The sequence below is a fragment of the Primulina tabacum genome, chromosome 18, assembly GCF_025594145.1.
Source record: "Primulina tabacum isolate GXHZ01 chromosome 18, ASM2559414v2, whole genome shotgun sequence".
NCBI lineage: Eukaryota > Viridiplantae > Streptophyta > Magnoliopsida > Lamiales > Gesneriaceae > Primulina > Primulina tabacum.
In genome coordinates, this window is record NC_134567.1 from 27,549,550 (window position 1) to 27,563,914 (window position 14,365).

At 30.3% G+C, this 14,365-nt stretch overlaps 1 protein-coding gene across 1 annotated transcript; it reads right to left on the reverse strand.

The window, feature by feature from the left end:
* Positions 1-247: 247 nt before the first annotated feature.
* On the reverse strand, positions 248-3,317 carry LOC142533555 (cytokinin dehydrogenase 7-like). Its single transcript, XM_075640369.1, has 4 exons — positions 2,264-3,317; positions 1,889-2,161; positions 986-1,248; positions 248-714 (listed from the first exon to the last, which is right to left on the reverse strand). The coding sequence occupies exons 1-4, from the start codon at positions 2,966-2,968 to the stop codon at positions 390-392; spliced, it is 1,566 nt and encodes a 521-aa protein (XP_075496484.1). The 5' UTR covers positions 2,969-3,317; the 3' UTR covers positions 248-389.
* Positions 3,318-14,365: the final 11,048 nt, after the last annotated feature.

Consider the following 14,365-nt stretch of genomic DNA (forward strand, 5'->3'; position numbering starts at 1 on the left):
TTGTTAGGTAGAGTCGATGCTAGCATATCCATCTGCTACATCTGAAAGCTCGTGTGATAAAACATGAGTCATGGATGTATGATCAAATTTTCTGAGGTGTTATGATCAGAAAAAGTGGACTCATTATCGACGGAGTACGAAATTTTGGTCTCCGCCGAGAAAAAGATGGAAAAATTAGTATTTAAGTTTTTTATGGTAGTATAAATTCAATGGATTACAGATTTTAAATGAGAATGAAAACAGGCACTACGTGGATGAACATTATTTGAAATAAATCAAAATTTCTTCAACATTACATTTACATAATTCCTCGACCTTCTTCTTCATGAAATATATATATAAGAATTACAAGCAAAAGAAAATACAACCAATTAGCATGCATATTATCACTAGGGTTGCCAATTTCTTGAAAAAATCTTGAGCCCGGGAGCAAGAATGGCCCTTGGATCGAAGCTGGCCTTCCTTTGCTGGAACCTCGTCCATTCATTTCCAAAATGCTGCCTCCACCCCTCCTTGGAATCACCGTAGTGTGGAAGGTACAACTTGAAATCGAATCCCTTCCGTTTGCAAATCTCGACAATTTCTTGATTTTGCGAGATCATTTCATCGACGGACAGTAATCCTTTCGGATATGGAAACGAGAAACGTAGCAATCCAACCAAATAAAATATCTCCCCCTCCGCCGGTAAAACCACGGATTTACGACTATCCCACCTGAAAAAAAAAAAGAAAAAGAAAAAGAGAGAGACCAATAAAAAATGAATCGAATTTCATGCAAAAATCGACCATTATTACATTATATTTTATCATGCAATTTATAGTATAATATAATTTTACCAATCAACCAAACCCTTTTCTCCCAGTAAAAATGCGATTTCGTTTCATTTTAAAACTGTGAATTCTAATACACCTTCAGCTTACAAGTCGTGTTGAATCTAAGCCGATGAATATGCTCGTAGAATGTGGCTAGTAGTATAGTACTTACTTGGAACGGAGCAGAGGATAAAGAAGCATAGGGCCACCGATGCCATGCTTCAAAATATTCTTGAAAACAACAGCATCGAATTGGGCGATGTGCGCTTTGGACACGAAGAGATTGAGCCATGCGTGTGGGGCGTCCCATATACCATTGGCTTTGGCCTCTTCCTCCGCCCGTTTCACTCGCAACAAAAAATCCACGTAGCTCACCTCCGCTTCCACCCTCAATCCCTTGCAATATCTCAGCACCCTCACCATTCTCTCCACCCTCTGCGTACACACAGTCTCCTTTCAATATTCCAGCTCACTATTTTATTTGTTGACATTAATTAATTTCTATTTGTTAATTAACTCATCGATCCTATAAATGAAGTAATAAGTATTTTAAAAATATACCCTACCCGTTGTGCTCCAAGTACTAATAATGAAATTTTGAATAAAAAGAAAACCAGTCAGCTAGGTACGTACGCCAAAGGGAGACCGTTTTTGGGGTGAAATATTGGAAGAACTGGCCACGAGGGGACCATAAAAGTCGCCAAAAATGAAGAGCAAAAAGACAATCTCTGGGTGGTTTAAGCTTTTGCTGTAACAAGGTGGCTGACTCCCACTTCAAAAAGAAATTACTCTGCGCACACAAAATCTAATGGGAGATACATTACGCCACCGCATCTCTCTTGTTGACTTTCTTTTGCTACAAAAGAAGGCCACCCCCCACCTCGCCGGTCAACATATAAACATCTTCATAAACCCGTCACCCCACTATTTTACTTTTTTAATAAATCTGGGTCCCTCCGGACAGATACCTAGACGGAAACTAAAGTAATTCTTTACATAGTCCCGATGTTATTATTCTTGTGAGATTTGTTATAAAATATAAATATAATGAGAAGGAAAGATACGATTTTCTTACCTTGTCAACGGCGGACCGCCGGTGGTGACTACTGTAATGCAGGGCCAGCTCGAGGCAGTACAAAACCGGGGGGGAAGGTGGGATATGGGTCGGGTCGAATGGATGGCCCGGATGCAACCGAGCCGACGGCCACCCGTTAACCGGGTCGTCGCTGTTGACAAATGCGAATCCTTCGACGTAATCGAACGAGTCGCCTGTCCCCCCGCTCACTAGTAACTCAGCATCGGTGGTGAAATCACTAAACTCGCTGTACACCAGTCTTATCCATCTCACCTTTCCCCAAAAAAGACAAGAAAACATTGATTACCCGAAATATTGAATGTTAAATAAGATTTTTTTACAGTTTAAGTTAGGAATTTAATTGTAAAGAAATACCATATCTGGGGCAGGTTGAAGCAAGATTCTAGCCCGAGTGATGACTCCGAATTGGCCGAGTCCCCCGAGGACACTGAAGAAGAGTTCTGAATTCTGGTTCGGCGAGCAAACCAACACGTCGCCGTTTCCAGTTACCACCTCCAATTCCGTTACATTTTCGGTTTGTGGTCCGTAACGGAAGGCCTGCCCACTCACGCCTGCGTTCGACAGCGTCCCACCCACCGTCAAATCAAGGTAATCAGTCCACGACCGGGGGGCCAATCCGTGATCAGAAACGCAACGTTTCAGCACCTCCTCCCACAATGCACCGCCGCTGACGTCGACATGCACCCCGGAGGGGTCCACTTGGATTCTTGGATCCATCGACTTCATGTCGATTACCAGACCTTGGTGGGCCATGGCCTGCCCGTTGATGGAGTGGCGGTTACCCTGAGCAGAGACAGTGAGGTGTGGTGATCGTGACGCTAGTTTTATCACCCTCGCGACGTCGTCGGCGGAGGCGGGGTGAATCATGGCTAAAGGCTCGGAAGATTGCATGCCGCCAAAATCTTTGCCGGCGGCGGTGGTGTCAAAGTCCACTGTGCCCTGAAGCTCCAGCCCTTTGAAGAGATGCAAAACCCCGCCGCCGTCTTCCTCAGCTCTGTCCAGCTCCGGCATGGATTCCACGTCGTTTTCGTGCACGAACCGCTCTATGTACGCTATCATGGTCTCTGGTGAAATGAGCTCAAGCGAGAAAAATCGAGAAGAAGAAAGAAACACAGGTGCAGAGCAGAATTCTTATGCGAAAATCATTATCAAGAAGATATGATATATACTTATGAAGTAAACAGATAAACCACACAGCAAGAAACGCAATCTTGGGTATTAATGGCGAAATCTACGAGTTGAAAACAGTAAATGTGGTGGGGAGATCGATGAGGAGGGGGGATTTAGTGTGGTTTTTATAAAAGCGAAGGAGGATTTGGTTATGGGTATATATGGTGGAAATCGGAATTGAATTTGACAAAAGAGGGAAAAAAGCTTTCAATATGTTGTTGACGCTGTTATCCAATCAGTTGCATCTGTCTGCCACTTCCTTCCTCGTTTCAATATTATATTTTATCGATATATTTTTTTTAAAAAAAAACCTTATATTTTTATTGATTAATAATAATTATTTATTTATTTCACCCATTTTTTTTCCGACAAGCATACAAAAATCGCATTACACCTATACGGGAATTATCAGAGACTCTAGTTATATCTGCATTTATATTCCTTACTTCAATTAAAATAAAAAATATATAATATGTTGTATTTTCATCGGAAAATAATTTGTTATTGATAATATAATATGTTGTATTTTCATCGGAAAAATATTTGTTATGAGAACAAGAGGGGTGATAGATCATATAATTTATTTCTTGATTATTTTTCTTCTTATTTTTTTTAGAAAAATGTATGACGTTGTAAAATACGTGGTGTATCCCTAATTCATGTATTTTTTTTTGGCTATAAGCTATTACTGAATATTGTTTATTTAATATTGATGTTCTTTTGTATAGCTCATATAATGAAAATAAACATAAATTACACACATTAAAACAAATATAAATATAAATAAAAGTGAAAAATAAAACAAAACGACTCTCGATATTTCAAATCGGAAGAAAAAAATTTGTTGTTTCTTTTATTTTTGTTTAGCTAACTTTTAATGTGTATAATATATATACACACATGTAGGAAAGCATGGTTGTCAAATAAATAATGTTTGGTTGATTTAATGGCTTTGGTAGGAAAAAAAACCAGCCGTAAGTGACATGACTAAAATTCAAAAAACGAACAAATTAGAAAGCTAAAATTGCAATTTTCTCGGTCGATTTAGTAGACAAGATAGAGCATGAACTATATTTGGTTATATTTTTTGAATTAGATTTCTTATTTTATATATTGTGTTTATGAAGTTTAAAAATATAATTCCTCATGTTCCCCAAAAAAAGATATATATATCTAGCTTATATTCTGAATTTATTAAAAAAATTAAAAAAAAAACTTCCAAAATATTGATATCTCTATCGCCTTATTTCTAAGGCCAAATATATATATATATATATATATATATATAGAACAACACATGAAATCAAAAGCGATCGAAGGAAATAGATTATTTGGAAATGTTCAATTGATTGGTGGGAAACATATGAATGTGAAGTTGTGTTATTGTTAACTACATATGACCAAGAACTTGGATCAAAACAAATTTGAATAAATTATTTATGTATTTTAAAATAAATATGTCGATTTTGGGAGTGACCCCACGGGAGGAAACAACAAAAGCCCCGTCATGTACGCATCGACGTTCAATTGGATTCATTCGTTATTAGATTCAGCTTTGGCCTCTTTTTTTCTTTTTTTTAAGCAGATATATTGGGAGACGTCCCATGATATTATATTCACGTGACCGTCGACTTGATCTATATTTATCATAAAAAATAATATTTTGGATATAATTGTATTATTTCACATGAATTGGATCGTGTCTAATAATTATCTTACAAAATTAACTCGTGAAAAATTCCCGAAACAATTTTTTTATTATTATTTTCAATCATTCAATAATTATTAAACTAATAGTAAACCTCTAAAACTGCTTGCTTACAACATCCTCCAATTCCTATCAGCTGGCGTTTGGGTTCGATTTGTCCTCTGATTTTTAAAGTCGATATTATATTTGTTTTTCATTTATATGATCATGGGTTATTTTTTTCATTATCATTATTATTTTTAAAAATAAATATGATTTATAAGTGATACATCTGAAAATATACAAACGATTATATTTTCCGACCGTCGAGTTTTTTTTTTTTAAAAAAAAAATTCTCATTCACTAATGTGAGTGTGTGAGTCTATCGCTGAAATTCCGAGTTGATATGTCAAGAACATCGCAATTCCATGGCGATTTTCCTAATCGGCGATTCCGACTCGACCTGGTAGCCTGTGGAACATATACAAGTCTTTGAATGGTATGTGTTTTATCTTAATTTTTTATCAGTGTTATTTTTTAATCATGAAGATATATACTTTGCAAATAATGATCATAATAAAAAGGGAAAGGAGACCGACCCATGATATAAATGAAAATCAATTATAATATTGATTAAAAAAAGCAGAGGACAAATTAAACCCAAAAGCCAGCTTACAGGACCCGTAGAACGTTGGAAGCAAGCAGTGTTAAGGGTTTGAAGAAACTCAAAAACTCCCGTGACTCCACGTGTTAATTTTGTGAGACAGATAATTAATCTGATCTGATTTATGAGAAGTATTACATTTTAAGCTAAAAATATTATATTTCATTTTAAATATAGATCGGATTGATTCATCTTAAAAATAGATATGTGATACATGATTCTTTCTTATGAACCGTTTCATCAACTTCGTTGTTTGTTTCAATACCTATAGGCATAGTTTAGTACACATGATTGGATAAACATGTGATATATAATATAAAGATAAGTTAAGGATAAATAAGATGTAGGATATTATATTTAATGTTTGGTATGATTTTAATAAGAGTGATTAAATTTATATATTAAATTATAATGACAAAATTAACTTTATTATAATAAATTTTATAATTTCAAAGTTGTTGCTTGAGTTCATATTTCTTATCTGCTCATGCGCCGATAGTGCTTGCATGATTTATTTATTTTTACCTAATTTTATATATTATATAATATGATAATTGAGCCCTTGATTTTGTGAGTCAAGTCAAATATCAATTTTGAAGGTTAATCGAGTGATACTAATAATTTTATTGATATTAATAAAAATTGTTTATATAATTGTCTCGAATTTATTTATATAATTATCATATTATATAATATATAAAAATAAATAAAAATATTTATTTGATTTTCATTTCTACTTGTTAGCATAGATTTATAAAAATAATTTATAAATTGAGGGCAATTGAGTCATTTGTAGTGTATTTTATGATTAAATTAAAATTATCACACCTAATAGAAGGGACATTTTATCCTTCTAAAAAATTATTCATCAAGGGTCCATGATATTATAATTGGCTTTTTAAAAAGGTATCAAACATGAGATAAAGAGAATTATTTATCAATCCATCCCTTATCCCATGTACCAAACTATGCCATAATGTATAGATAATTGTGTTTAGATTGAAAAACTGCTCTAATTATAGATGGACCAAAATATGCCTTATTTTATCCAATAAGAAAAAATTTCGTAGAAATTTGTTTTTGGTAATTTTATATCTATCTTATTTGTAGGATCGCGTGGATGTCGTCTTATAAAAAATTATAATTGATGGTAATGATACAACTCGGATATTTTAAATCGTTTAGCAGTTCAAGTTGCGTTGTTCGATTGTTGTTCCTATAAAGACAAATATTGCACCTCAACAATATATTTCTCAATAATTGAGCTTGTTGTAATCAATGAGAATCAATCTTGTTATGCTAACTTTGATAACATTGTTGAATCGACTGTTTATCGTTTTATCAAAATCTATAGGTGATAATTAATAATTGTGCAATTCAGATATTTTAAATTATATAACAGCTCAAACGTCATGGTCTGATCGCTCTATAACAATGACAATTATTGCACCTCAAAATTATTTCATATTTTATATCTTCAAATTATAGTATTAAAACTATTTAGAACGATTTTTTTTCACCCTCAATGGAGGGTTTCCTTTGCGAGCGTGAACTATTTAGAACGATATTTTTTCTTCTTCTACTCTTGTTTATATTAATAGATGGGTAAAGGTATATATATTTTTGGGCAAAAAAATATTATGAGATCGTCTCATATATCAATTTTATGATACACGTTTTTTGTTTATTCAATCCATGAAAAAATATTATTTTTTATTCTGAGCATGAGTTTAATCAACCAGTCTAATAAGAAATCTATTTATTGTTTTTTTAAAAAACTATTGTTTTTAACAATGCAAAGCGGGTCGAATTCAATGAATACAACCATTTTGGTTGACTTCAATTTTTAATTAATACTAGTCGATAATTGAAACAGCTAATGATTATTTAATGATACAGTTTGGAGTTTTATAAATACTAATAAATTTCGAGTACTATTTATTTTAATTAATTATTATTTATTTTGATATCTATTCATAGATTTTCACCGTTTTATTCATTCAAAAGTGCTAATCAACTAAATTTATCAAAAAAGTAATATACTAACAAAACAAACGTTTTTTTTTTTAATATTTTATAGTTTCAATCATTTTAATGATAAAAATATATTTTTCTAATTATTTCAAGTATATATTTATGAACTAGTTTATATTATATTGAGATATTAATTATATACACACAGATATATACATATATTTTGATATGCAACACACTTATAACCAGATGAGGTGACATCACTTATTGGATTGTGTAATTTTTCTATGTTTCAATATATTCATTATGTGAGTGTCACATCATCGGTGCTCACATAAATGTACACGTTAAGTATACAACATATCAACTATATATAATCATACCCGAATCTTTTTTTTTCTTTTGCAATACTACGTAGGCTAAATTCATTGTTCTAACACTCTTGTAGTAAAAAGAAACCTTAATTTATGCTTACAAAACCTTAATTGCTCATTTATCAACAAATTGAATAATAAACAAATAAAAGTCCACGTTGAAATGATGGCAGGTTCCATGCCCCGTATCTTTGAGGAGATATCCTATTACTTATTTATTCGTAGATGCTTTCAGGCAGGCCAATTCCATTTAGAAATAATCAAGTCCAACAAAAAAATAATAATAATATTCAAACATGAGCCAACACCATTTTTCGTTCGTTTACGTGACACCATTTTATTTCAATTTCTTGTGTTTTGCTGACTTTATTTTATAATTTTTTTGATGATATATAAGTTTTAAGACAAAAACTTGTGTGAGACGATCTCACGGATTGTATTTTATGAGACGGATCTCTTATTTGGGTCATCAATGAAAAATTATTACTCTTTATGCTAAGAATATTACTTTTTATTGTAAATATCGGTCGGATTGACCCGTCTCACAAATAAAAATTCGAGAGACCGTCTAACAAGAGACCTACTCAAGTTTTAAAATGATATTTGGTAGTTTATTAAAAATGTATACAAAAAATATATTTACATTATTTTTATAATATCACATCGTTTTTGGTATGCCTAATGATACAAAATATCAAATGCATCCACATTTTCGAACCATCTTATTTTATTTTATCCAAGTATCTTAATTGCGTAAAATTTCGTGATATTACTATATCACGATCCAAGAGACGATATTTACCAATATAAACTTATTAATATAAATATCACATGTTTTTTTAAGACTATAAATATCACATATTAAAGTTTATTTTATTTAATATCTTAATAATTTATTATGTTTATTTTAAATTTATCAAATAGAACAATGAAAGCCCATCTTAAAATAATAATAATTTTTTTTTTTTTGTGTGTGGGAACAATTTTTAGTGGTTGACATTCGGTTTTTAGGGAATTTTAAAGCATGTATTTACACGACAGCATCTTACAACCATGACATATAAATAGCGAATTGACTCGTAAACTACCCATTATTGTATGTTTTGTATGCATTTTATATATGGTAATAGTTTTTTATGTAATAATTAGGGAGACATGTTGGCAACAAAAGCATATTAGGCATCTGCCGACGAGACAACATTTATATTATTGTTAATAGTGTAGACCGATGTTTTGGTTGGATTGATGATCGAATTGGTTTTTTTTTTTTAAAAAAAAAAATAAACCAGTCGATTCGACTGTTGTTCTGATCAATTGAATTGATGATCGGATCGGTTCGATTGTTGTTCTGACGAATTAAATTGATGATCGGATCGAAAAACCTTTAGAATTTGGACAGTAATAATATAATAAATAATATATTTTAAATTATAAATATCTTAAATATGTAAATTTAAATAATCAATTTTTTGTCTAACTTTAAAATCTAAACAATATATATAAAAGATTTAATTATATATATATTTAAAAAATGAATGGATCAAAATAAGATCTAATATTACTAAAATAATTTTTTTAATAAAATTTGAAATAAAAATAATCATATATATAACAATAAAATAAAAATTTAAATATACAAAATATTATTTTAAAATAAAAATATAAAAATCGATTTTTTTAGTTTTTTTTAAATGTGCGGATCGGTCGGACTGAATTTTGATCGATTTTGGTGTGTTTTGACACATCCAACCTATTTTGACCGGTCAAATAATATTTTAGAAATTTTGGGACATGACATGTTACCGTTTTTATATCAAAACGGCAAGTCCGATTTTGAAAATATTGGTGTAAAATTTCATTTGGTTTCATTTACGAGATAAAATTAGTCGTTATTGAGCTGATTTATATTATTTATTTATCTTTCTAAAGTTAAAGGAAATAGGATAAATCAATTTTGGAAAATTTTAAAATTTAGCTTTACTTAATAAAAAAATTATTTATTGACTAAATAATTAGTCATTTTTTAATCCTATTATATATCAACTTCTGCTAGTATTTTTGGCACGATCGAGTGCACAAGCGAAAATATATTTTGTAAGTATTTTTTAATTAATTAAATTTAAAGTATGTATTATTTTTATATGATTTAGGTTTTTTTATAATAATAGCGTGTTAATAAATTGACGCTAATAGACTTGTTTGTTGAATAATGAATGTTGAATCAAATTAGGTAAATTTTACATTTAATATAATGACGGACCATTACATCAAATTTTTGTCAGTACGAGTCTCATATTTAATAATAACTAGTGTTTTTTACACGAGTTGCGTGTTTATAAAGTTAAAATATTTTATCTAAATACGATTTTTTGTTATTTTCAAATTATTTACTATTTCATTTTTTTTAATTAGAAATGACGTACTCTATCTAAAAACTAAAACTATATAGACAACATAATGTTGTGCACGCCTGTTCGTTAATTTTTAGTATAAATAGAGAACTCAACTTTAATTTAATTTAATTTAATTTAATTTAATTTAATTTAATTATTATTATTATCAATCACACGACGAATAGCGTAAGAATCGATTTTATTGGAAAGATATTCGCAAGTTACGTGCAGGTACAACACGTACACATATTCTAGTAAATATATATAATTGGGCAAACTTAAGATAATAACTCCCTATTTCTAAATATATTTTTTCTTCACTTTCTACTATTTCAAATATTCGATTGAGCTTCCTATTTATATAAATTTTCCAAAATTACACTCAAACTTTACAATTATAGCACGTGATTTATATTTAACGAACGCGCAACTATCGGGTTTAACTTGTATCTCTCAAGTTTTACAGAATGCTCCTCACAAGCTAATCACGCACTCACAAGAGATGGTTCATAATGTAGATTCTTTCAACAACACCTAACACAGTCTTGTTCCGTTTCTTACATCAGTGTATATAGTAAAGTAGTTCAATTTGAAAATCATATATTAGAGGGGCAATAAACATGGTTATTTTTATTCACACATACAAACTAGTATTACATAGTAGCCTCCTATAGAGGTGGAGTAACTTGTTTAATTACTTATAGTAGTTGAGAATACAATCACACATAAACTTAGAAAGAGAAAATATTACAATTTATTTGAAAGAAAAAGAAGGTGTTGAATGATATCTTCATCTTCATCTTGTCTTGGTATTTATAGAAGTCTTGATGGACTTGAAATCCGGACTTCAAATCTTGTGAATTATTCTGTCAATTATGGCCTACAACATCTTGTGGGTGGTGGTCCATTCAACCGCTAATTGATATTTTTTCTTTATGGGTGATTGAGTGGTCCATCTTTTCCACTAGCTAGTGAAATCATCTTCTAGTGGTGGTCCATCCTCCATCAATAGAGTGGTTGGATCACATGTTTGTTTTATATTTGTTGGGAAATCTTTTGATTTTGTATGGTCCCCGAGGAAACTATTTTTTATGTGGTATTTCACCACTTGGATTTGTCTCTGCATTATGCTTTCAGTTAGATTTTGGCCGAAAACCTTTCTCAAATCATAGCTCTTTTTTATTCAGGCATTCTGAGCATAAATTTTATTACCATTTTCCCATATGAGCCATGTTGCAAAATTTTCGACGAATTTCTTTGCTCCTCAACAGCTTGTTATTCCTCGTAAGATTTATTTATTTATTTTTTTTCAAATGAGTCTTATGAAAAACTTGTTGTTTTCATGTCACAGTGTTTAATAGAAATGATATATTCACAGAATTATAATAAAACTCGAATGAAAACTTAACTTTGTTCATCTCGGCTAAACAGACCCATAGACTATATGCTTTTCTAGTTGAGATGTCATCTTCAGTTATTGAAGCAACAAAGGGTGTTTCTTCTACTATAGGATCCTTGATAAAAAATTTAACATTCGTATCTAGCTGATTTAGCTTGATAAAATGAAAAATTTCATGTGAGCCTTTTCCAGCTGGTGCTGTACTGAAAAAAGAATAGCTCCAAAATGTCTAATATGGACAAATAGTCGTTGTTTGCCCTTGTTTCATGAACCGTTTCCTAGATCCACTTAAATAATCCTGAAATTTCTGAGAAGTTTGGTGATGTAGTATGACCTAAGGCAAGGGTTACTAATTCAAACCATGTTTTGAACTCATTTGAATATGAATTTTGTTTCATCTTTATCCTGTTATATTTTCTTGCTAGGTCAACCCGAATTATGGTTAGTTGATTATTGTTTATTCTTGTTTTCAGTTTCTCTCTCCAAATTCCTTTGATATTATTTATGATCCCAGTAAATCAATCAATTAAAATTAACACATAATGGTATTTTTGTCACTTTTCTTGTTTTAGGGAGTTTAAACAAAATTTTTTGGGTTTAGAGAATTATGATAAATTTATGTTTTGGTATGAGAATTTATCTCCAAATTACCATCTAAAATTTACTACATTAAGCAACCGTGTGTTGGGTTCAAACATTTATCTCTAAGTATAAAATTATAGTAATCAGCCAATAAGTAACATATTTTTTTCACATGATAGGCAACACATAATGTACATATTTGGATGTTAATGAGTCGAGTTGTTAGGTCTATGAGTTTGAAGTGTTGCGTGTCTATCTGCTGATGTTGTTTCATATATCTTAGATATCGGTCTTATTATTCATCTCTCGCCGGTCATTTCTCCATCAGAGACAATATAATCCATTAAAATCTAGCATCACTCTTCTACAATCCACCTAGTCAACCAAATTATGCAACACAACGTCAATAACTCGATGCACGAAAACTTCTCAATAATCCACGTGTTTCAATACTACACTCTCATATGTTTGCTTAACCCAACATATAATATTGACACGAGAAGTTTCAGTATAAAATAAGGCATTACGTAAAACAGCGAAAAATTTAATAGTTGATAGTTGACCGGATAATAAACAAGTGTTGCCCCTGTCATATCATGCGTGAAATCTTATTATTTGGAAGCCTGGAAAATATTATTTTCGTGTCTATTTATTTATCCAATAATAATTATAAAAATAGACTGTCCTGTTTAGTTGTATTTATTTTTGGAGAAACTGATTTTTCGAGAGTCAAAAATATTTATGATTGGATACAAAAACAATTGTCTCCTTAATCTCGCAAATACTTTACAGTTGTTCAAATTTGAAATGAACAAAAAGTACATTAAATAATATCCGAGTATTTAGATTTTTATGCATGCAATTTTAAGATTAAATAAAGATATTTAACAGTATAATTGATAAGTAATGTTGTGAAACATAAATTAATAGTTGGAATTTTGATATAAGGGGTTCACTTCATTATGTATTTTTCGGAATTGAAAGGTACCATAGTGAATTGTTATTAATACTAATTAATTATGGACACACAATCGTTGCGTGCGTAAAATAATAACTATAATTTTTATAACTAAAGCGATAATATCATTTCTTTTATTTCATTAAACATTTAATTTCATGTCTTTTATCTAATTATATTAAAAATGCCCGCGAGAGTTATGCAGTTCAAATATCATCGTGTAGTTTAGATATTGGATATGAAATCTTCGGCCCTTAATTGTATGAGTATGTCTTTTATGAGACGCTCTTAAAAATTTTTATTTATTAGATAAGTCAATACTAACGATATTCACAATAAAAAATAATACTCTTTCTTAAGGCATAGTTTGGTATATGAGATAAGGGAGTGATTGATAAATAATCCTCCTTATCCCATGTTTGGTACATTTTTAAAAAGCTCATGATAATATTATGGGCCCTTGATAAATAATTTTTTAGAAGGATAAAATGTCTCTTCTATTAGGTGTGATAATTTTAATTTAATGATAAATTACACTACAAATGACTTAATTGCCTTTGATTTATAAATGATTTTTATAAATCTATGCTAGTAGGTAGAAATTAAAATCAAATAAATATTTTTTTATTTTATATATTATATAATATGATAATTATATAAATGAATTCGAGATAATTATATAAATAATTTTTATAAATATCAATAAAATTATTAGTATAACTCGATTAACCTTAAAAATTGATATTTGACTTGACTCATAAAATCAATGGCTCAATTATCATATTATATAATATATAAAATTAGGTAAAAATAAATAAATCATGCAAGCACTATCGACGCATGAACAGATAAGAAATATGAACTCAAGCAACAACTTTGAAATTATAAAATTTATTATGATAAGGTTAATTTTCTCATTACAATCTAATATATAAATTTAATCACTCTTATTAAAATCATACCAAACATTAAATATAATATCCTACATCTTATTTATCCTTAACTTATCCTTATATTATATATCACATGTTTATCCTATCATGTGTACCAAACTATAGCTTAGCATAAAAAATAATATTTTCTCATGGATGACTCAAATAAGAGATCCGTCTCACAAAATACGACTCGTGAGACCGTATCACTCAAGTTTTTACCTAATTTAATTTGTATATATATAAAAGCTATAATTTATGAATTTTTTTTTGTGAAAAGTTTAAAAAACATAAAATATCTATATATATACAAAAGCAGAGTT

Excerpts from the sequence above, each read along its gene's own strand:
- LOC142533555 (XM_075640369.1), bottom strand. The coding sequence starts at position 2,968 with ATGATAGCGTACATAGAGCGGTTCGTGCACGAAAACGACGTGGAATCC. Across the intron at positions 2,162-2,263 it reads TTCAACCTGCCCCAGATATG|GTGAGATGGATAAGACTGGT; the intron begins GTATTTCTTTAC and ends TTTTGGGGAAAG. Across the intron at positions 715-985 it reads TATCCTCTGCTCCGTTCCAA|GTGGGATAGTCGTAAATCCG; the intron begins GTAAGTACTATA and ends TTTTTTTTTCAG.